The sequence below is a fragment of the Dama dama genome, chromosome 20 (genome assembly GCF_033118175.1).
Source record: "Dama dama isolate Ldn47 chromosome 20, ASM3311817v1, whole genome shotgun sequence".
NCBI classification, from domain to species: Eukaryota; Metazoa; Chordata; class Mammalia; order Artiodactyla; family Cervidae; genus Dama; species Dama dama.
Window position 1 is genome coordinate 108,634,291 of NC_083700.1, and position 24,579 is coordinate 108,658,869.

At 47.5% G+C, this 24,579-nt stretch overlaps 1 protein-coding gene across 1 annotated transcript in view; it reads left to right on the top strand.

Moving 5' to 3' along the window:
- The window catches only part of CSMD2 (CUB and Sushi multiple domains 2), a 676,035-nt gene that overhangs the window by 454,857 nt on the left and 196,599 nt on the right, over window positions 1–24,579 (top strand). The window contains 5 exon segments of the mRNA XM_061120111.1: window positions 34–222; window positions 417–533; window positions 10,805–11,020; window positions 12,694–12,882; window positions 19,521–19,690. Coding sequence (XP_060976094.1) covers window positions 34–222; window positions 417–533; window positions 10,805–11,020; window positions 12,694–12,882; window positions 19,521–19,690 — 881 coding nt within the window.

The following is a 24,579-nucleotide window of genomic DNA, read 5'->3' on the forward strand; positions in this document are numbered from 1 at the left end:
CTGTCTGTTGCAGCCGTGGGCTCTCTTTTCCAGCTATCACGCTGCAGTCGGACCACTGTCTGGATCCAGGGATCCCCGTCAACGGGCAGCGTCATGGGAACGACTTCTACGTGGGCGCCCTGGTGACCTTCAGCTGCGACTCGGGCTACACGCTGAGCGACGGGGAGCCGCTGGAGTGCGAGCCCAACTTCCAGTGGAGTCGGGCCCTGCCCAGCTGTGAAGGTGAGCCCCGCCGGGAGGGGGCGCTGACGTCGAGGCGCCTTTTCTGCCGCGACAACCCAGGCGCGGACTCCAAGACCCTCTGTCAGTGAGGAGCTGGGGATTGGACAAGAGGCGGGCTAGGACCCTAGGGGAACTCTGGGGGAAGCTCCTGGGGCCACCTCAGTCTTCCAGTGTCCTTTTTCCCTCCTCTCCAGCTCTCTGCGGCGGCTTCATTCAAGGCTCCAGTGGGACCATCTTGTCACCTGGGTTCCCTGACTTCTACCCCAACAACTTGAACTGCACCTGGATTATCGAAACATCACATGGCAAGGGTGAGTGTTCAGGCCCATGGCAGGCACTGGGATGCGACGCGGTCAGGGCCTAAGATCCCCAGATCCAGATGGTCTCCATGAGGCTCTCCCTCTATAGTGACCTCTGGGCTTAGTCTGGATTTTTCTCACCAACCAGAAAACTCTCAGAACATTCCTATCTCTTCAAATCACAGAACTCATCCTCTAGCAAATATTTTTCAAACCTAAAAATCTCTATTCTGCAAGAGATCTTAAAGAATACCAGCTCTCAAACCCTACTTAATGAGGGAATCTTCTCTATATTACTGCCTACAAGAGGGCAGCACACCTGTGTAAACACCCCCGGTGGTAGAGAGGTGGCCAGCCCACTCAGCAGAGGGGGTACCCGTTCTCGTTTTCTGATAGACCTGACCCCTCCTGATAACCTGAGACTGAGTTCCTTATACCGAGTGCTGACGGAACATAGGCTGCTTCTGCTCCCTGCTGCTCACACCCAATCTTCAGATACTGTCTGGAGCCATCCTCTGCTCACAGAACTCACACTGTTCCTCAGATGAGTGTTTTTGTTTTTCACCAGTCCAGTCGGGCCTATTGCCCCACCTTCCCTGACATAAATGACCCTTGGGAGCCCAAGTTCAAAGTAAGATGCTGGCTATAAATAAACATTAATTATTATACTCTTTTATTCAGCAAATATTTTTTGTTTGGGGTTTTTTTGGGGGGGAGGAGGTGGGCTTAAAACAGCAGAAATTTATTCATTGCACATTATTCCAGTCTCTATTCAGCAAATATTGATTGAATGCCACCTGTGTGGTAGATGCTGGGGCTGGGAATATACACTAATCAGGCAGATATGACTTCCACCCTCAGAAGCTTCCTCTGAAGTTCATGAGCCAAGGTTCTCTGCAGTTTGGCAAATACTCCAATGTTAGGCCCTACCCTAGAGGTTTAGATTTTCTACTTTGGAGGTGGAAACCAGGCAGCTATGTTTTAGGACACTTCACTGCTAGCTAACTGTGATTCATGCCCTTAAATAAGAACCTCTGATCTAGAAAAATTAAATTTAGAAAAGTCAAGAAAAAATTTAAAGGGAATAGTAACTTCCAGATATTAAAATGTTGTTACGGGCTCAAATAATTTTAATGATGCAGTATAAATATAGGAACGGACACACAAATCAGTGGGGAGAATAAAGATCCAGAAATAGATTCCCCTGTGTTTGTGCATGTGTGTGTGTGACAGAGCGAGTTTGTGTGTATGTGAGAGAGAGAGACAGTCTTTAGTGTATGATTAATGTGTCATTTCCAATCTATTAAAGAGAGGATGGATTTTTTAATAAATGGTTTTGAAACAGTGGGCTTAACCCATTTGGAAAAAAGAAAAAACCAAATCATACCTCACATATTTAACCACAAATTCTAGTAACAGAAGGATATGAAAGTCTAACCTCAGGTGGGACATACTTGAAAAACAGCAGTGAAAGTAGACTCCATAAAGGCATAGAGTGTTACGTTTGATTAAATAACACTTTAAATGGATTTTAGGGTTTTTTTAAAAAGATAGATGTATACATATTTAAAATATTCATATAAAAATAATTAAATAGTTAATGAACAAAAATATGTGCAACCTATGTAATCATCTAAGGACCACCAGCCTGATATAAAAAGAGCTCTTAAAATTTTTAAGAAAAATACACCCCCCAAAAAAAAATACACCTGATCTGCAGGTCTGTGGTTGTTGTTGTTCAGTTGCTCAGTCATATCCAACTTTAGTGACCCCATGGACTGCAGCACACCAGGCTTCCCTGTCCTTCACCATCTCCCAGAGTTTACTCAAGCTCATGTCCATTGAATCAGTGATGCCATCCAACCGTCTCATCCTCTGTCACCCTCTTCTCCTTCTGCTTTCTATCTTTCCCAGCGTCAGGGTCTTTTCCAATGAGTTGACTCTTCACATCAGGTGGCCAAAGCATTGGAGCTTCACCTTCAGCATCTGTCCTTCCAATGAATATTCAGGGTTGATTTCCTTTAGGATTGACTGGTTTAATCTCCTTGCTGTTCAAGGGACTCTCAGGAGTCTTCTCTAACACCGCAGTTCCAAAGCATCAATTCTTTGGCACTCAGCCTTCTTTATGGCCCAACTCTCACATCCATACAGGACTACTGGAAAAACCATAAGTTTAACTACATGGACCTTTGTTGGCAATGTGACGTCTCTGCTTTTTAATATGCTGTCCAGGTTTGTCACAGCTTTTCTTCCAAGGAGCAAGCATCTTATAATTTCATGGCTGCAGTCACCATACACAGCAATTTTGGAGCCCAAGAAAATAGTCTGTCACCATTTCCATTGTTTCCCCATCTATTTGTCATGAAGTGATGGGACTAGATGCCTTCGTTTTTTGAATGTTGAGTTTTAAGCCAGCTTTTTCACTCTCCTCTTTCATCTTCATCAAGAGCTCTTTAGTCCCTCTTTGCTTTCTGCCCTAAGGGTGGTGTCATCTGCATATCTGAGGTTATTGATATGGCAAAGCTATCAAGTAACAATTCATAATAGAAGAAATACAAATGAAAAGACCTCAACCCCACTAACAATTTTAAAAGTGCATCTTCACCCAGTAACAAAATGCCATGTCTCTTTTCAAGTCAACAGAGAACATCATAACAGTGTGGGGACCATGCGGAGACAGGCATACTATTCTTTGGTGCCAATGTTGTGTGAAACTATTCAGACTTTCCAGAGGATGATTAAGCAGTGAATCAAAAGCCTTAAGAACATACATGCCCTGGACCCAGCAGTTCTACTTCTTGGAATTTATCTCAAGAAAATAAATGAACTTTATATCAAGACTTAGCTATAAAGATGTCCCCTAAAACACTTTATTCATTGAAAAAAAAGAAAAACTAGTCACTACTCAGATGTTCATCAGTAAGGAAACATTAAGTCGATGTATGGTATAGCCAAATAACAAAAAATTACCATGCAACTAAAGGAATGGTACGAAAGAATATTTAAAAATCTACAGAAGTGTCTGCAATACATTATTGACTAAATAAAGAAGTTTGCCAAAATAATATATTTAGTTTATAAAAAAAATTATCAAGGATATGTACAGAGAAAAAATAGCCTGAAAAGCTATGCCCCCAAAGGTTAATACTAGTTGACTCTTATTTTCATCTTTTGACCTTTTCCTAATTTTGAACAATAAATATATATCCCATGTAAACTATACTATTAGTATTTTAAAAGAAAATTTGAAAAAATAATCACTTAGTATAAAAATGGCCCACATCAAAAAAAAAAAAAAAAAATTTAAACAAAGGGGAGGACTTCCCAGGTGGTCTAATGGTTAAGATTTTGCCTTCCAGTAGAGGGGGCATGGGTTCAATCCCTGTCAGGGAGCTAAGATTCCACATGCCTGGTGGCCAAAAAAAAAACAAAAAAAACAAAACATAAAACAGAAGCAACACTGTAGCAAATTAAGTGACTACTAGAAAAATGGTCCACATCGAAAAGAAAAATCTCTAAAAGTCACATATAATCCCACCAGATCTATTTAACAACTTTGCTGCCTTACCTCGGTAAAGAATCCACCTGCAATGCAGGAGATCCCAGTTCGATTCCTGGGTTGGGAAGATCCCCTTGGAGAAGAGAAAGGCTACCCCCTCCAGTATTATGGCCTGGAAAATTCCATGGACTGTATAGTCCATGGGATCGCAAAGAGTCTGACATGACTGAGCAACTTTCACTTTGCTGATGGAAAAGTCTGCCTGCAATGCAGGAGATTTGGGTTCAATCCCTGGGTCAGGAAGATTCCCTGGAGAAGAAAATGGCAAACCACTCCAGTATTCTTGCCTGGAAAATCCCATGGAAGGAGGAGCCTAGCAGGCTACATACAGTCCATGGGGTCGCAAACAGTCAGACACAACTGAGCAACCTCACTTTTCAGTAGGCCTGATGTAGCCAGGATTAAGATGGCCTGGAGCTTCTTGGCCAAAACAGGACCCCCCAGCAGTCAGGGCGAGGTGGGGCTGGCCCCTTCTCTCCAGGGTGTTGTTCCCAAGGAGAGGGGGGATGGTGGAGGCAGTGTCCTTGTTCATCCTGCAGAGCTGTCTCCACCAAGCCTGGTTCAGAGTTGACCATTGTCAGAGCCAGAAGCTACTCTGGGGCATCAAGAGAGAGAGAAAGGCAGTCCTCCCGTGATCCCTAGAGGAATGACCCCCTATAGTCCTGATCCTCTCTGCGTCTGATGTCTGTAATTATAGGGGTATATGTTCCTCTCCGCCTTTCTTTTTTGTAACAGTTATTTTTATTGGAATATAATTTTTTACACTGTTGTGTTCATTTCTGCTGTGCAATGAAGTGAATCAATTACATGTACACATATATTCCTTCCCTCTTAGGTCTCCCAGCACCCCCCAATCCCATCCCGTTAGGTCATCACCGAGCGCTGAGCTGAGGTCCCTGTGATACAGCAGGTTCCCACTAGCTGTCTATTTTGCCCATGGTGGTGTATATATGTCAATCCTAAACTCCCAATTCGTCCTACCTTCCCCTTCCTCTCTGTGTCCACATGTCCATTTCTCTACGTCTGCATCTCTATTCCTGCCCTGGAAATAGATCCATCAGTACCATTTTTCTAGATACCACATATATGCATTAATAGACAATATTTGTTTTTCTTTTTCTGACTTACTTCACTCTGTTTGACAGACTCTAGATCCATCCATGCCTCTATGTGTGTTTTTGCCTAGAAGTCAACACAGTTCAACAAGTTTTTAACAAATGCCCTTACTGTGGGTTCTAGACAGACACAGTGGAGCAAGCCCTGTGGCATTGCCTGCCTTATGGTTTAGTGGCAGAGATCCAGCCTGAGAGCCCTCTTAATAGATCATGCCCAATGCTGGGATAGAGCAGACAGAGGTAGCAAAGAGTCGGAGGCTAAGCCAGGAGTTAGGCCAGAGTCCTGGAGTTGAGACTTATGCCTGTCTCCAAGAGTGAACAGGAATTAGCTAGGATCATCAAGAGGTCACTGGCATATAACCAGGTCACTTCTTCCTTAGGACCATGAAAAGCATCACCAAACCCTTAGCATTGAGCCCCAAATGGTGAAATAGCTAGCGTGGCCCTTGTGGCCCTGGTTTTACCTTTCTCAGCCTCCTTGTGAGCCCTCTAAAAAATTAAGATCTAGCTACACAGAACTTCTTTCAGCACCTAGGCTTCCACTGTCCTCTAGAGCAGGGGTCTCCAACCTCCAGGATCTAATGCCTGATGCCCTGAGGTGAAGCTGATATAACAATAATAGAAATAAAATATACAATAAATATAATGCACTTGAATCAGCCTGAAACTATTCCCACACTTGGTCTGTGGGAAAATTGTCTACCACAAAATCAGTCCCTGGTGCCAAAAAGGTTGGGGGACGCTGTTCTAGAGCTTTGCACAATGGGGCACTTTTCTTCTGTAACACTTCCTCTCCCCGCACCATCTCCAGCATTCCCCTCATGTAGCCAGCTCCTTCATCCTTCTGAGGAGCCTTCCAGACCCCTGCCCCCAGCCCTGGATCTAGGGGGGCTCCCTCCAATGGGCCACCACGTGATTGTTTACTTTCCCAACTTCAGTCTTCACTCCCCCTGTATGGAACTTACATCTTCATCATCTGTCTCCCAGACTGACTCTGAGCTCTTTCAGAGACATGTCTGCCTTGTTTCCTGCAGTTTCTCCAGCTGCTGGCTTGATGCCTGGCACAGAAGAAACTCAAGAAATAGCTCTATGAATTGAATTAAACTGAGCTCAGACCCTTCCCAGAGGGCAGGCACCCTCAGGCTCTGCTTGTAACAGTATCTCCAGTTAACAGACCTATGAGCCTGCTGACTCTTGATTGCTCCCCGCCAGTAAAAGCACAACTGGGGAACTCAAAGCTCTGTGAAATTCAGGATTGTTCAACTTGCCACATGCCCAGCCCAAGGAAAGAGCCAGTTCAGGAGTCCAGATAACATGTCCTCGCTAAGACCCCAGGATGGACATCTTTTAACCCACAAGACTATCTGGAAGTCAGATGAACTGAGCACAGAGAAAGTCTACTGTGTGCAAGGACTGTGCTGTGGGCTTTGCAGGTGCTACCCCAAGGGTTCCTCTCTCCAGGGATTAAATGTCATCTAAAGGTACTGAGCAACTGAACTGAACTGAAGGTACAGAGCAATGTTGGCCCAGACCTTTCTTTTTTTTAATTTTCATTGTTGTTCAGTCACTAAATCATGTCTGACTCTTCATGACTCCTTGGACTACAGCACTCCAGGCTTCCCTGTCTTTCACCATCTCCCAGAGTTGCTCAAGCTCATGTCCATTGAGTTGGTGATGCCATCCAACCATCTCATCCTCTGTTGCCCCTTCTCCTCTGCCCTCAGTCTTTCCCAGCAACAGGATCTTTTCCAATGAGTCAGCTGTTTGTATCAAGTGGCCAAGGTTTTGGAGCTTCAGCTTCAGCGTCAGTCCTTCCAATGAATATTCAGGATTGATTTCCTTTAGGTCGAGTGATTTGATGTCCTTGCTCTCCAAGGGACTCTCAAGAGTCTTCTCCAGCACCACAGTTTGAAAGCATCAATTCTTTGGTATTCAGCCTTCTTTATGGTCCAACTCTCACATCCATACATGATTACCGGAAAAACCATAGCTTTGTCTGCACCCTTTGTCGGCAAAGTGATGTCTCTGCTTTTTTATAATTATTGGTAAATTAATTAGGATGACAAATCTCATAAATGAGGTCTAAGGAAAAGTGCAGAATATACTAAAAAGTACTGAGACTTCCTATGTATGTATATGTACAGATTTCTCAAATTGGAAAATTACAATTTTCTAACACTTTCAAATTAGACTGCTTTTTAACATACCAGATTATATTAACTGGCACATATTTTTGCACCCCAGACCTTTCCACTGATAGATGAGCTTTGGATCCAGCTCTGCCCTCCTCCAGACCTGCTCCTCTCCCACCACCCTGCTCTTTCTGCTCCAGTGAGCGGTTATTGTCCTTCACACGATTCTGCATGGTTCACTCCAGTGGAGTCTTCGTTTGAGTGTGCATCTGTCACACCAAATCTGGATTCAGACTCCAACACTGCCTCTCTATTTCTGTGACAATGTCTTCATTTTCACACAATGGCTGAAGGAGCCCCGAGCGGTCAACACAGCTGGGAAAGCCAGGGGTTTCATCTCAGCTGTTTACTCATCCTTAGGATGCCTGCCAAGTGTTCCTCCTTTGGAGGGGCTGTATTTGCACGCTCGAGAAACAGAGAGAAAGCACAGTGCTTAATTCAGCTTCATTTCCGCCCGTTACTGTGTCTGACCCGGCCTCCACGCAGCCCTCTGTTCCACCAAGCCTCTTGCCAAGCTCTGCAGAAGGAGCATGGTCTTCTCGTATGCACACGTGTTTACGTGTCAGGAGTACAGGACACGTGCCCGTGGGACTCCATGCATGCTTACTCCCCTCATGTCACGGACTGTGACCGCTGTGACGCCTTCCCAGCCCCGGGGGCACAGTCACCCACTGTCCCTCTGTGCCCCCGGTCTGGATCCTCACTGTTGGTGTGTCCGTCTCCTCCCCTAGGCTGGGAGATCTTTCTCAGTGCCTAGCACAGATCTGGCACTTAGCAGGCCCTCGAGATCTATCTCTTTCTTTAAGATTTATTTATTGGTTGCAATGGGTCTTCGTTGCTGCGTGCAGACTTCCTCCAGTTGTGGCAAGCGGGGGCTACTGTTCGTTACAGTATGTGGGCTTCTCGTTGCAGTGGCTTCTCTTGTGGAGCCCGGCTCTGGGTGCACACACTTCAGTAGCTGTAGGACCTGGGCTCAGTAGTTGCAGCTCTCGGGCTCTGGGGCCCTGGCTCACTCGCTGTGGTACACGGGCTCAGCTGCTGTGCAGTGTGTGGGATCTCCCTGGACCAGGAGTCAAATTATCCTCCCTCCTTACAAGGCAGATTCTTGACCACTGGACCACCAGGGAAGCCCAGGATCTATTTCTTTGGGCAAATAGATCAATGGATGCATGTCAGCTGCCTGCACACAGGACATTTACAAACTGCTTCCCTGGTCCCACCACCTCTACGAGGCTCTGTTCCCCCAGCCCCGCCCGTAGAATCCCCAGTCCTCTGTATCGCCAGTTTCTATCAACAGAGAGGCAAAGTAACGAAAACATCTAAAATGCTTTAGCATGAAGACCTTGCATCTAACCACCGTTTATCCTGAACATGTCAGTCATTATCTGGAGAAGTAGTCCTCACACTTGTATGTACCTCCACATCTCTTGGAGGATCTTGTTAGCGTGCAGATGCTGATTCAGGACATCTGAGGTGGAGGCCGAGATTCTGCATTTCCGACAAGCTCCCAGGAGATGCCCAGGCTGCTGAGGTCCGTGGACTTTGAACAGCACGTAGGTGCAGCATAACTTGCCTCCCCAAGTTCCTGCCCTGGCACATCCATGGGATGTATTCCCGTAGGCACACTCGCTCGTGGGCGGACGTGCATTGTACATCCGTCCACCCAAACCCAGCTGCTGTCTGGACAAGTTCCAAGCGTTGCTCTAGGTGCTAAGATCCTGCTGCTCTATTACCTTGCTCACCTCCTGGCCCCTCCCACCACCTGCCAGCCCCCCCGACCCTGCCACGCACCCACCTTTGACTCTCTTTTCATCGCAGGAGAAGCTGCATCCTGGGGTGGTTTATTGCACAGCCCCTGCCACCAGATTGCCTCAGTTCAGAACCCAGCTTTCCCACTTACAGGTTGGGTGACCTTGGACAAATGATTTCATTGCTTTGTGCCTCGGTTTCCTGGGGTGTAACATGGAGATGAGAAGAATCGTACTCATGTTGGAGGGTTAGTAGCAGGATGAAATTTTTTTTTGTATCTTCCCTTCCCATTGATAGAGGCCAACTACAGAGCAACTCAGAACAGTGACACACCCATGCTTAGGGCTGAAATTCACTCTCATTAGTGGGGCTCTCAGCCCCTCCCCCTCAGTGGATGTCCCCCCACTTCTCCCTCTCTGGTGGCCGCCTGGCCCCTCCCTGATCGCCCCTCTTCCTCCCTGTCTTCTGCCTGATGCCACTTCTCCCCAGCCTTCCAATCTGCCCTTCTCTGATGACCGCCCTGCCCACCTCCCTTCCTCTTCATTTTTGGGGGTAGCACCTGTTTGCCAGTGACCCCCAGATCTACTGCTGTAGTCCGATCTTAACCCTGAACAGACTTGGGTCTGTACGTCCAGTTCCCTCCTGCTGGCTTGTGCTGCTTGAATGCTGACCGTGCAGGGTGTTCAAAGCCAGAGTCATTACCCTTCCACCACTTGCTCTTCTTCCTATGTGTCCAGCCCCAGGTCACAAAAGACATCACTGTCCTTCAGGTCAAGACCCTCCCTTCACCCCTTCACTCCTCTGTTGCCTCTGATCCGTGTCCACCTCGCCTCCTGTGTCCCGTGCCCCTTTCCTGCTCTTGTCCCCTCGGCCGGCCCCCATCCACTCACCCCCCTCAGTGCGTGGCTGACATCCTCCTAACTGTTCTCTCTGCCTCCCCTCACTCCACTTCCTCCTTCTCATAGCCACCAACATCTTGCTAATCTGAAATCTGGTACACCCTGGATAGGATAGGCCCTCAACACCTCTCGAAAATATCCAGTCCGGCCCCAGAAAGCCTACATGTCCTGCTCCTCTTCTGGATATTCCTTGCTGAGTACGTCCAACAGCACCACCCAGCTCACCAAGCCCTGGAATCCACAGCGGCTCTGTCCCCTGCCTGGGGCACCCTCTTCCCTCTTAGCCGGTTAATTCCCCTGCCTCCTTTTAAGACCCAAAACAGAATACTCACTCTTTAGTGAGGCCATCCTGCCTTTCCCTCTTTCCCTTCTGTCCCCCAGTGCAATCTGATCTATACTGATGACCGCGTTGGTCACTCTGCCTGGTAGCTCTATCCCCTTGCACCCACCTAGCCCGGAATCCTAGCCCATAGGAAACACCCAACGATATACAAAAACCTGTTGACTGAATGAACGACCTAACCATAAATCTCCGTTTCAAACTGGGACAAGCCTGAAGCAGAGTCCTCCTCCCTGAGTGGGCCTGTGGGCAAGGGCGTGTCCGGCTCACCTGGGTCCTTCACTCAGGTTGGCCTGTGCGTGTTGCTGCTTAGACTTCTGCACACCCATAGATGTTTACAAACGGGAATGTTCCTGCAGACCCCGGCGTGCAGCTGGGCCCCGTCAGCCCTCTCGCCGTTGCCCCCCTGACCCTCTGCTCTCCCGGCAGGTGTGTTCTTCACTTTCCACACCTTCCACCTGGAGAGCGGCCATGACTACCTCCTCATCACGGAGAACGGCAGCTTCACCCAGCCCCTGCGGCAGCTGACGGGCTCGCGGCTGCCGGCGCCCATCAGCGCCGGACTCTATGGCAACTTCACCGCCCAGGTCCGCTTCATTTCCGATTTCTCCATGTCCTACGAAGGCTTCAACATCACCTTCTCAGGTACAGCACTTGAGGGTCCCTCGGGCGAAGAGGGCACTCTGTGCCCGCCCCCACCCCACCCCTACTGCCAGCCTCTGGTCTTCCCAGCAGACGGCGCTGGTCCGCTCCCCAGCCTCTAGGAGGGAAGCCTCAGTGTTGGGGCGGAAGGTAGTTGGTTTAGATACAAGGACGAACGTTCATTATAGTGGGCTTGGAAGGAATTAGCAGATCGGGGCGGGGGCGGGGGCGGGGGCGGGGTGGGAATCTCCTTCTGTGAAGGTGTTCAGGGTTCTCTCTGAATGTGACCGACCCAACTGATGGAACTAGAGGACCTCACAGAAGTTCCTTCCGGCCCTAGTAAGTCCAGATCCTTCTCCTGATTCCACTTCCACTACTTCACAGCCACAGCAACTTCCAAAAACAAAGAAAAAGAAGGGAGATTGAAATTAACACGTTGGAGTGTTTTAGTCTCATTGGGAGACTGCTTCACCAAGGCTAATTTAGTAGTGATGGATATTTTTCACTGTGTTTAGCAATCCTGAAAAGAAAGCTTTTCAGTTAGCATTCATGGAGGAAAGAGGACCCTTTGCCCCTCTGCGGCTCGTCTCAATTGCTCCCAGAGCACCCTCCTTCCCATCCAGGAGCAGAGGTAGCAGGCAGATTTTCCCAGGATGCGCAAGAGATATCTGACCTCTAGGAAATGGGACATGGCCCAGCTCAGCCCAATAAGGTCCCTCCAGCAGATGCCTCCTGCCATGTGCTGGCTGATGGGACATATCCAGCCAGCCTGCCTTGTGCCTGCATACATGCTAAGTCACTTCAGTCGTGTCCAACTCTTTGCAACCCTAAGGACTGCAGTCTGCCAGGCTCCTCTGTCCATGGGATTCTCCAAGCAATAATGCTGGAGTGGGTTGCCATTTCCTTCTCCAGGGGATCTTCCCCATCCAGGGATAGAGCCCACATCTCCTGTGGCTCCTGCAAAGGCAGAAGGGTTCGTTAGCACTGAGCCAGTCCCGTCTGCCTTATCCTGTCTCTTTTTCCCAACCACACAGAGCCCTGGGGTACAGTGTCCCAGAAGGGCATTGCCCATGAGGATAAGGGGAAAGGTACTTCTGTGTCATCACTAGAGACATAAAGTCACTAGAGGCAGGTCCCTGGTCCAGCAGTGCCGCTCCATCACACTTGCCATCTGCCTCAAGTGTCAGTGTTCCTGAGACACAACTTTAACCGAACTCAGCTCTTATGTTCTTTTTCTGAATGTAAATTGCCCTAGGCTGGGTCTTGCATTCTGACCCCACTAGAACCAGGCTGAATTGAATTGAATTGGCTCGGTATCCAGGGAGAAAGAGGCAGGAGGGTCTGCAAGCCTGAAGCTGGGGTTCACATGGAGATGAAGGGTTAGAGGAGGGACAGGTCAGCCTCATAAATACCCCTCGGAAGCAAGCCTCCAGAAACACAGTGCCCTATCCCACGCCTCCTGGCTAGGAAGTGCTCAGACCACCTGGAGCACAACCTGCCTGTTCTCACCGGCCTCTTCTCTCCCTCTCAAGTTCTCTCTCCTCTTCTTGCCTTCTGTGGATCTCTGCATATCCTGTGCCTCTGTCTGTCCTCCTCTCTCGCCCTCTTCTCCCTGGCATCTTTGTCTGTGTTCCCCTCTTCTGTCTCTGACCCTGACTCTCTTGCCTCCCTTCCAGAGTATGACCTGGAACCCTGCGAGGAGCCTGAGGTCCCAGCCTACAGCATCCGGAAGGGCTTGCAGTTCGGCGTAGGCGACACCTTGACCTTCTCCTGCTTCCCCGGGTACCGTCTGGAGGGCGCGGCCCGCATCACGTGCCTGGGGGGCAGACGGCGCCTGTGGAGTTCGCCTCTGCCAAGGTGTGTTGGTAGGTGGTCACGTGCTTTCATTTTGCTTCACTAAGGGGGTTGGCCGAACTTTAGTCAATTGCTGTGAGGTGGTGGAACACACATGGGCCAAGAGGCCAATGGGACTGGGTTTGAGAAGTGTCTTAGCCCATGGTCACCTGCAGTGGGACCTTGGGTGGGTGGCCTACCCTCCTTCCGCTCCAGCCTCCTTATCTCTACAGGAGGGATGGCAGTCAACACCTGCTTCACGGGCTGTTTGGTAGCCTCAGCTGACCTTTACAAAGCGGGTCCACAGAAGGCACTTGGATGAAATCAACTTCCGTACTGTTAACTTCCACCCTTAACGCACGTTCCCATGGCTTACGGATGCCTCTTGCAGAGAAGTCTGGGTGGAATGTGGGTGGACCTATGGGAAGGAGGTATGATGTTTGCCTATGAAGAATCCCCATGTGATGGAAGAGAGGGCTGATTTTACTAATTCAGTGAGGGTGCTCGCTTTTGAGACTTTCCAAAAAGACTCCATCCATTCAACTGGGGAGGAGAGAGGGCAGAGGGAAGCAAGAGTTAACTTCATTTCTAGAGCACCCACTGCAGGTCAGACATGCTTCTAGATGCTGAGAATATAAAACTGAACAACACAGAGGAAGCCTTTCCACCCCTGGTCTCACATTCTGGTGGAGGGAGATGGGCTATAAGCACATGGATGTGTAATGTGGCAGGCAGTGTTGAGGGTTAGAGAGAAAGAGTAAGTCAGCTTAGAAAGTGTGGGAAGTGTTTATAAAAAGTGATAAGGAAAGGCTTCTCTGATGGGTTAACCATATATAGTAGAGATCTGAAGGCATCCAAGGAGCTAATTCATGGGGGATGAGGGGGCCAAGTGCCAAGGCCCCAAGCCACGAGGATGCTCACTGTTCAGGAACAGCTTGGAGGCCAGTTTGGAGTGAGTGATGGGAAAAACAGTAGATGATGAGGTTAAAGGTTAGCTGATGGAGTGGAGACCAAGAACCCTATGACCCAAGGCCCTGCTGGCCTCCTTGCCAAGGAGCTGGAGAAGACTCTTCAGAGCCCCAGGCCCAGGGGGTGCAGAGAAATGGGGTGACACTCCAGGGAACTGGGACAGTTGCTGGCTGTCTCACGTGTATAAAGTTCATGCCCTGCTTGCTCAATACTCACACCATGGGGTATATGGACACAGGGTGGCTCAATGGAGTACTTACCATGGTCACTGTTAGCCACTAGGAACTCATGTTCAATATTAAAGAAAACCCAATGTACCAAAACAGATCAAGACAGCGCTGCACCGACTGAAATAGGGGTTTTGGAGCCCTGGGGGCTCTGTAGGGGACAGCCATAAACAGGATGGCGAGATGGGCTGGGCTCGGGCTGGTTGATCACGTGGGCCCAAGGTCAGTTCTCTGCTCTGCCATTTACCAGCCACTGGATCTTGGCAGGCCAACCCAATCCCATCAGCCCCAGCTTCTCTGGATTTGTAAAGCAGAGATAGCAATACCCAGCTCACAGGTTTTACTCCAGATTAGAAGACATGATTTGCATAAACCAGCAGGGTGTCGTATGATTATCAAACTTTGGCCAATAACATTTTTATCATTTTTATCATTATTTATCAATGACCAACAACCAATAACCTTTCAAGATCTCAAAGGGGAAACATTAAGGCAAATAGATGAAGAATCCCATTTTTGATCATTTAAGTGATCTCAAAGTTCATTCTTCCTCCTGTAATCATCCCCCCCAGAGCAGCGGTCTCCAACCTTTTCGGCATCAGGGACCAGTTTCGTGGAGGACAGTTTCTCCACAGACCGACGTGCAGGGGATGGTTTCAGGATGATTTAAATGCATTACATTTGTTGTTCACTTTATTTTTATTATCATTACATCAGCTCCACCTCAGCCCATCAGGCCTTAGATCCTAGAGGTTGGGGACCCCTGCCGTAGAGCGTACGACCACCCTAACCTGTGCATACATGCAGACACACATGTAGCTCCCACTGTGTAGGTTGTTTCAACCTGGCTACTAGCAGCTCTTTTCTTCTCTGGAAAAATGTCTTCAGCTTAGTGGTTCTGAGGGGAGTTTTTCCTGAATGGGATTATCCAGGACCGCAGATGTGCACATGCCCTAAGCTCTCACGTCATTGATCTCGTTCCATAAATTCATTCTGTAACTTATTATTCCAATTACTGTTTGTTCATGGCACCTCACAATATTTTCATTATTCCATTTGTCTTCTGTTTTGTATGTATTAATACTGCATAGCAATTATAATCACCTCTAATTACCGCCAGCCCCGCAACAGATCCTCAGGCTGGAGGTATCATGGGAATGCCCACTCGGGAGATGCTCCCAGTTGCCATATGCACTGGAGGTGTAAATTGGATGACTTACCAGGAACATGCCCTGCTGAGAAGGAGATAAACAGCTCTGGGCTCTAATTCATGGTGTGGCGGGCAACACAGCAGCCCCTGACCTCAGGGTCCCCTAAACTGGATGTGGAAGGGACAGCCCTGACCCCAGAGGACCCCATTCTGCAGAAGGAGACATGACCCTGTCCTTGGGAGCCCCGTGTGATGGAGCAGGCCTAACTCTCCACCTCGGGGGGTGCCCCAGACTGAGGGGCATGACACAGCCCCTGCCCTTAATGAGACCTCTTCTGATGGGATGACAGAAGTCGAAGATGCCTGAATCAGCTGCAGTACTTTCCAGCACAGATGACTGTGTGTTCCTCTGGAATGTTTATTTGTTCTCATTTATGCTCGTGTTTGACTTTTCAGTGCATCTGCTCACCTCCCCTAATACTTCGGAAGCTCTCCCAGAAGCCAGTGCCATGTCCCTCTACCTCCTGGACGCTTCCTGGTGCCCTGGAAAAAGGCCTTGGCAGAGGGGTCCATCTGAAGCTGTTGGCCCCCTTTCCCTCCTTATCAGGGAGTTGGGCGTATGCGACAGAGGCGAGAGCCGTGCTGGGGCAGAAATGGCCTCTAGCTCTTGTGCAGCAAGCCAGGGGCAGGAAGGAAATGCAAAACTACACCAAGGCCCACATGTAACAAAAACCAACTCTCAGGAACTAGGTGGTGAGCAAGAGGCATCAGGAACAGTGAGGGCGCTGTGAATGTCAGACAATTAACACCTACTTCCCAGGAAGCTTCATGGGCTTCCTGATACTCCCAGAGCCTGGGCAGCTAGGGCTCCAAATAAAAGCAGATAAGCTATGCAGATTCATTGGGTTAGATGGGGAGAGAAAGGAATAATACTTGTTGAGGGCCTACTAGATGCTATGTTGTTATTCAGTTGCTAAGTCATGTCCAAGTCTTTGCTACGCCATGGACTACAGCACACCAGGCTTCCCCGTCCTTCACTATCTTCTGGAATTTGCTCAGACTCATGTCCATTGAGTCGGTGATGCGACCTAATCATTTCATCTTCTGTCACCCCCTTCTCCTGCTGCCCTCAATCTTTCCTAGCATCAGGGTCTTTTCCAAAGACTTGACTCTTCGCCTCAGGTGGCCAAAGTATTGGAGATTCAGCTTCAGCATCAGTCCTTCCAATGAATATTCAGGGTTGATTTCCTTTAGGATTCACTGGTTTGATCTTGCAGTCTCTCAGACTCTCAGATGTCTTCTCCAGCAATCCAATTCGAAAGCATCAATTCTTTGGTGTTCAGGCTTCTTTATGGTCCAACTCTCACATCCCTACATGACTACTGGAAAAACCATAGGTTTGACTATGCGGACCTTTGTTGGCAAAGTAACATCTCTGCTTTTTAATACACTGTCTGGGTTTGTTATAGCTTTCCTTCCAAGGAGCAAGTGTCTTCTAATTCCATGGCTTCAGTTACATTTGCAGCCAGGTGCAAACCACTTCCTTTATACTCACCTGCTGCTGCTGCTAAGTCACTTCAGTTGTGTCCCACTCTTTGCTACTGTATGAATCACAGCCCACCGGGGTCCTCTGTCCATGAGATTCTCCAGGCAAGAATACTGGAGTGGATTGCCATGCCCTCCTCCAGGGGATCTTCCCAACCCAGGGATCGAACCCTCATCTCTTATGTCTTCTGCATTGACAGGCCAGTTCTTTACCACTAGCGCCAGCTGGGAAGCCCAAATATTCATCCTTTTCATCATAAAATTTCATAGCTGAATCCTCTCTAGCTTTATGTGGATGCTGTTATTGTCCAGCTGGAGGCAGATGAAGAGACTGTGATTCAGAGAGTTGATATAACTGGTCTGTCTGTGTCTAAGGTCTGTGCTCATCCCACTGCACCACATGCCATTCCCTAGACAGAAGGGAGTACCATGTGACCCCAGAGATGATGGAGAGATGCTTCAGAGGGCTGCCCATTCGATAGGACTCAGTAATAATGCATGTCTACATATGCACATCCTTCAGCACACCCTGCCAAATACCCACCTTCATCGGAGGGCACCCAAAACACATCCACACTTTAGAAATAATATCCACCTAAAGTATCAGTGGCCCCCAGGGTTCCTGTCTACCACCCCCGGTTTAGTTTTATGCCCCAGCCCAGCACATTCATTATGCATGTTTGAACACTTTGCAGTCAGGCTGAATTGAAAGTCCTGCAAAGCGAGATTTCTCCTCCAAGACAAATGATGGCTGTCTTATTCAGTTTGAGCTGCTGTAAGATAATACCCGCTTGCGGGTAGCTTCAATGATGAACGTTTCTTTCTCCCAGATCCGGAAGCTAGCAAGTTCCAGATCAAGGTGCCAGCAGGTTCAGTGTCAGGTGGAGGCCCCCTCCCTGGTGTCCACATAGCGGCCTTCTTGCTGTATTGTCACACAGCAGACGGACTGGGCTCTGGTCGGTTCCTCTGCTGATAAGGGCGCCGATCCCACCATGAGGGCTCTCACCTCATCATATCTGGGGATCTGGGCTTCAGCATAAGAATTTGTCAGGGAGACACAAACACACAGTCTATAGTAAGGGTTAAGGTAAAGTCTCAGGAAACTGAAGCTGGTCCTGAAATGAAAAGAACTCAGGGAGTAGAGCTGGATGAAAAAGTAGGGACTGGTAGGTGGAACATGATCACTGTCTTTAAAGGTCTAAGGAGCAGCCCTGGGGACAAGAGAACACACAAAGGTACAACTAAGCCCACAAGAGGCTCCACTCTGAGTTTTCTTGCATCACATGCGCCCTCCACACTGCTGTGGCCCAGGATAGCCCAGGCTTAGACAAGCGGAGTTGAATGTGTAGTCAGAAGCCCCTTGGCTGACCTCAGGGCCCTTCTAGCCAATGACTATGCCTAGAACAGGGACACTGAGGTGTAGTTTGGAGAAAGCAGGCTTGTAACCCTCAACTTCAGAGATTCAAACCTTGCTCCAGACCCCCCATATGTCCAGACAAATAATGGGCCTGCCATCTGGCCAGGTACTTATATCCTTCCAGAATCTAATTATTTTTAGAGCTGTCCATCCTCTGAGGTCAGTGTCCTCCATGTTTATTCATTCATTCATTTGGCAAATATTTATTTTACAGACTATCTGGGCTAAGCCTTGCAAATTCATGGATTCATTAAGCATGACCCTGACCTTCAAGTAACTCAGTTTGGGTAGGGGGTACAGGCAACTAACAAGCTATCAAGGTGCAATCTGGTAGATGCTGTGCCACAGGGAAGCCTAGGGAGCGGCTTCATAATTATTGAAGCCCCTGGGGAGCCAACTGCAGAGTCCTTCAGCACACGGCCTGCCCTGAGATACCTCCCCTTTCATCACTGCTGCCTGTCCTGCCCCGGGGCCAAGTGAACGGGTGGGTGCTGCGGGTGCAGAAATATGACCAAGTCCAAAAGCATCCACAGTGAAGTGGAAGAGAGAGAAATGTTAACAAATAAGTCAAGTACTAAAAATAAAGGTATAGGAATAATGGGGAAAGAATGACTAATTCTGGAGGAAGAGATAGATTTTAAGAGGAAGGTGTGAATTCATTAGCTGTTGCACAAAACAGGGTCTCCATGGGTCTGCGCCAAACCTTTCTCCAGAGCCTCAGAGGCCCTAAATTCTAGGATCAAGAGGGTTGAGTTGTCAGCCCCCTCCTCTTCTTGAATAAGATTGTTTGACAGTCTAAACTGCTAAGTACCAGAGTCTTTATCTTTAAAACAGGGATGATAATCAGTTTGTGATTAATGGCTGAAACGTTTTTGTAAAGCTTGGGAGATGCTGGTAATTATTATTCAAATTTGTCCCCTCTTCGTTGCTATCCTCTGATACTGAAAGGCTGCATCCCTCCTCACTTGGTTGCCCCCAGCTTCCCCTGCTGCCCTCCCTGGTCATTTCTGTTGCTATGATACTGTATGGGCAGATGGGAGAGTAGCTGCTTCATGACACTTTAAAAGTGAAGGACGACTGGTGGGTTCGTTTCTATTCCTGAAGAATAAAGACAGATAAACTGAAGGAGAGAAGTAAAGGGACCAAGCAGAACTACAGGTAGTCTGGTGTTAAAAAAAAAAAAAAAAAACAACTTTGATTAGCAGTCCTGTAGATGGGCAGACAAGTGGGTGGGTGAGCAGGCACTCTGGCAGGTAGAGAGGCAAGCGACTCGTCATCTTTTGAGGTTCTCCAGCACTGTGTGTTGGGTCCCGGATGTAGCTGGCTGGCGTTAATCTGTGATTATTGTGATTCTGTTTCCAGCTGAGTGTGGGAATTCGGTCACGGGCACTCAGGGCACTCTGCTGTCCCCCAACTTTCCTGTGAACTACAGTAACAACCACGAATGCATCTACTCCATCCAGACCCAGCCGGGAAAGGGAATTCAGCTCAAAGCCAAGGCATTTGAACTCTCTGAAGGAGATGTCCTCAAGGTAACACTGAGAGATGTCACAGCGTACACATGTTACGGGCTGCAGAAGTGTGGTCACTATGCTCATTGGTCTCTACGTGAAGGACTTAACTTTTCTTCTTCCCCTTTGAGTCCCAAGATATTGTCCTCACTCATCCGGGAGAAGTGAGAACCTAAGAGAGAAGGGTAGATGCATGTATTCTAAAGAACGTGGATTTAGAATTTGCTTAGGAGCCAACTGCTCTCAAATATGTATGTGATGGAGTGGGGGTAGTAGGTCAGTGGATCAGGTTTTCCATTATGAACTCTGACCATCAGCCCGGATAAGGAAGAAATCATAAATACGTGTGGATGCTGTCTGTTTAGATGTACATTTCTTCATGTGTGTGCATCTGTGTCTGTGTGTGTATTTGGTTTGGGGGATCTGTGTCTGTGCCTGTCTGTGTTTTGTGTGAGTGAATCTGTGTATGTTTTGAGTTTATGTTTCAGTAAATGACTTGGCTGTTTCAGCAGCTTCCGTGTGCCATGGTGGTGGTCCACAGGTAGCAGTGGGGCTAAAGAAGGTGAATTCAGGATCTCCATAAGAGAAAGAAGTGAGAGGACTTGAACTAAAGAAAGGCTTATAGAGAGGGCCTTGTTAAGACACTGAGTATATGTATGACTTGTGTTTCTGTGTGTGTGTGTGGTTAACTGTGTACCCCCAATAATACATGATGTGTGTATGTGTGTAACCAAAGACTTGACTCTGGAGAATTTATCAAAGAGCTGCCTTATTAAAAGGGACTATAAGGAAAATCTCACATGGAGTAGGTTCATTGTCATCCTAGGCTAAGAACTTTTGTTTTTTTGCATAGTCTAGAATAGTTTTATTCCCTGTAACTAGAGAAGTCTAGACGTTAGCAACAACCAAAGGTCACAGCTCTAGAAAATCCAGAGAGAAACCATTAAGCAATCCCCGCCCCTTAGGACTGTCTCTAGATATAATGAGTATACTGTGCTTTGTATATAGAGATGATACTCTTGACCTTCCCATCTGGAGCATGTGTTTATGTGTGTGTGTCTGTGTGGAAGGTTTTTCTCAATCTTACCTAATTATTCTTAAATCCAAGAGGCCATACTATGAGATGACCAGCTGGGACCAGATACGCCTCAAATAGAGCAGAATGTGGTAGTGGCCCAGGAGGCAGTGAGGCCCTGTCATTGGTTCCTTCAGCTCTATTTTTCAAGCCCTGAGCTCCCCAGACGCATAAAAGCAGTGTGCATCTCCCCATAAGTGAGCAATACCAGGCCCTGTACTTTCCAAGGGTGGTGTGTTCAGGCATCCCCCTTGACCGCAGTGCTCTCCGTTCATTTCTGCATCACCTACAGCAGAGCCTCGGAGGACACACCCAGGGACTGCAAGGCCAGGTGACTTCCTCGCTCTGGTATTCCAGATGGAATTGATGAAAGCTGGACAATACGGAGAACACCTTAGGGAAAAGCTGTTGTTTACTGTTCAGGAAAAGAAGGCATTTTTGAGGCATAATGTAATTTTCAGGTTTTGAGGGGAATGTGAGCAGCAGTTTTGTGCATGTGGCCTGACGGGATCAGCAGAGGGGTCCCTTCCTCGGTGGCTGGAGGTCATGTGGAACGTGACCAGGGCCCAGTCATCCTCTCCAGGGGGGTCTGGACTCAGAGGAGCACTTAACACATGGTCAGCAGGTGTGCATACCCCACTGCACTGTCAGGCTTCTACCTGAGGGTCAAGTGGTGCAGCTCTCGGGGTCAAAAGGGAGGGACCTGGGGCATTATCCCCAGGTCAGAGGTCGGGGAGGGCTTGGGCAGGGGTCAGGACCTCAGATGGTTCTTTGGGGCTATGGAGAGAAGGGCTGATTTTCTGTGCTTCTTGGAGAGATCTTCCCAAGACTTCAGAGTTGGTCTCTGCAGCCGGCTGTCCGAGGACCCTGCCACCAGCCTTCTAATACTGGGCTTGACCTTGTTGCTAAAGAGCCTCTTCCCCCATTTCTAGGCCTCTGTAGGGTCCTTCTCAGGAAATTGGGCTGTGGCTCTGACCTATTCACATGATCCTGTGTCCACCAGAGCTTCCATTGAGAAGGGAGTCTGGGGAAGGGAGAGGGCAGGGCACCCGGGAGGTCCTGTGGTTTCCCGTTCTAACTCTTCACCTCAGAACCCTTGCCCTCCCAAAGGAGAACCTGGGACACAAGCAGTTTGGGAACAAAAAGAAACACACAGTGACAGTTTCCACCCGCAGCCTCCGTCAGCTGCATCGGCAGTGCCATTTATACTTGTCACTCTGATCTCCCTTGACCCAAAGGAAGTAGCACCTCAAGTCACCTCCAGAAGCATCCTGCCCTTGCCCTGTGTAATCTGCCAGAACATCTGTGTATTTCCAGTCCGGAGGACACACCTGACCCTCCCAAGAAGCCCCAACGCATACCCTGGACTCCTTCCTGCCCAAGGAGACCCATCATCTCCCCAACACGTGGATCTGATCAACCCTCCAAACCTGTCTTACACGCTCGCATTTCTAACCTATGAAATGACTGTTTTCTGGCTCTTGTGACCCTCCCCTCTCCTGTTCTTTTCCTTACCTTTAATAACTGAATGCTTCTTAGGCCTCACCCTACACATACTCCAGCTTGTCTCCCAGAACTACTTGATTTATTCTATATTGGTTCCCACCAAAATCTTGACCTCTGACATCCGCAAGGCAGGAAGGGCCTCTCAATGCCATAGTGTGGAAAGAAAACTCCCAGTTCACAATGGCACACGAAGCCCATGTATGTAACTACATCCTCTACATGTAGGTTCCCATGGAAATGACTAAAGGGACATGAAAACAGGGGAAATTAGGCAAGGGCGCCTTTCACACACAACTTAAAGAAATTTTTGCCAAATGGAATACCCTCCAAAGGGGGTCCAGATTGAGAAAGGGCCTGATCAAATTGTAATTCACGTAAGTGAAGTTTTTCCTGTGGATTAAGTGCTAGAAACCTCAAGGGCAAATGCACCTAAGGCCACACAGAACAGCAGGGCCTGGAGCCAAGGACACACAGTGGGACTTTTGGCAGGAACCAGGTCTCAGTGCCAATAGTGCTTCTGGAAACTGTACTTGGTCAGAGAGACCTCCCAGAGCTAAGTTCCCTCACAACACGACATTCTGAATTTTATTGGGCTGTCGTTGGCAAGCAGGGTAAAGCAGAGCAATGCCTTGGCTGGTGCCTAACGAGAGTGGGCAGGCTTATTAGAGAAGAGACTGCCACAATCTCACACACACACACACACACGCGCGCGCGCACACACTCTCCTTCACACACACATACTTTAGCACCAGGAGAGGCTCCTGCTATGTTATGGCCTCTTCTGGCTTAATTCTTCTGCTCCCTCTTAGAGATGACTGGGTCTTTCCACTATCCATCCTTCTTCTCCCTCTGTCATGATTTTCATGATTTGCCAACAGGAAAATGAACCGGATATGTACAAATATTCAGTAGATCAGAGGACAGGGACCTGTCTGAGCAGTCAAACTTAATTGCCCCCTCTGTAAGCAACAAAGGAAAAAAAAATACTTTAAAAGCTTCTAATTTGTATTCTTAGCAGGATTTGAGAGGATATTATATTTATGACATAAAAATAGGCAATAATGAAAACAGAGCAATCTGAGATGAGGAAAGATTGAACAGAGATGAAAAACATGATCACCCAATTAAAAATGGAATGGAGGCAATGAACAGAGGATGGTAAACCACAGAAAAATGAAATCACTTTATTATAAGATAAATTTGAGAACTTTTCTCTCATCTCATAATGAAATGAAAAAGAGAGTTCTCTTATATTAATAAAATGTACAATCAATCCACAGTAAAACTTTATGTGCCAAATAACATAGCATGAATAAATTAAATAAAAATTGCTAGAAATGAAAAAAATTTTAATAAAGTCACAGTCATTGTAGAAGATTTAATATACCTCTGTTACTCTCTGGCATATCATCTAGATTAAAAATAAATAAGGATTTAGGTAGCCTGAATAATAGAATGAATCCAAAGAAAGTAGAAGAAAGATATGTTTAAAGATAAAAGGAAAAATGACTGAAAAAAGAAAACTTAAAAAAAAATAGCAGAATAGAATAGACAAAATTCTGGACAGAATATGCAGGACTGATCAAGGAATAAAGAAGTCACAAATATATAATGTTAATAATGAAAAAGAAACATAGTCATAGATAAGATACAGATTATGAAAACAGGAAAAGCATGAGCCAAAAAATATGAAAGCTTAAATGAGATGGAAAATTTTTATAGATGAAAAGTACTGATATCAAGAAAAAATACAAATCAGAATAAACCAATAGCCATTTAAAACATGGGAATTCTCCCATATTCTCTCTCAAAGTGCACAGGCCTAGACTGTCTTACAGATAAACTCATAAAACTTCATGGAACAATTAAGCCCTACAATAATCAAACTGTGTCAAAAAGAGAAAAGTTAGCACCCATCTCCCCACGCATTTAAATGGGACAAGTAGAAATACTTATATCAAACTGAATAAGGACAGCATAAAGTATTAGGCCAGTTTCACTTATGATCATAGACCAGGAGTCCTAACAGTATCATGTTGAATCTAGCTGTGCATTAAAACAAAAATGACCAAACGGGATGGATTCCAGGAATATAAGACTATGTCAACATTAGAAGAGTTCTTAATTTTATTTACTGGGTAACCCATGTGAAATTTCTGTCAAATAGCAGCAATTTTATTCTATAAACAGATTTGCACGCTAAGTTGCTTCAGTCTTGTCCGACTCTCTGCGACCCTATGGACTATACCCCACCAGGCTCCTCTGTCCATGGGATTCTCCAAGCAAGAACACTGGAGTGAGTTGCCAGCCCTCCTCCAGAGAATCTTCC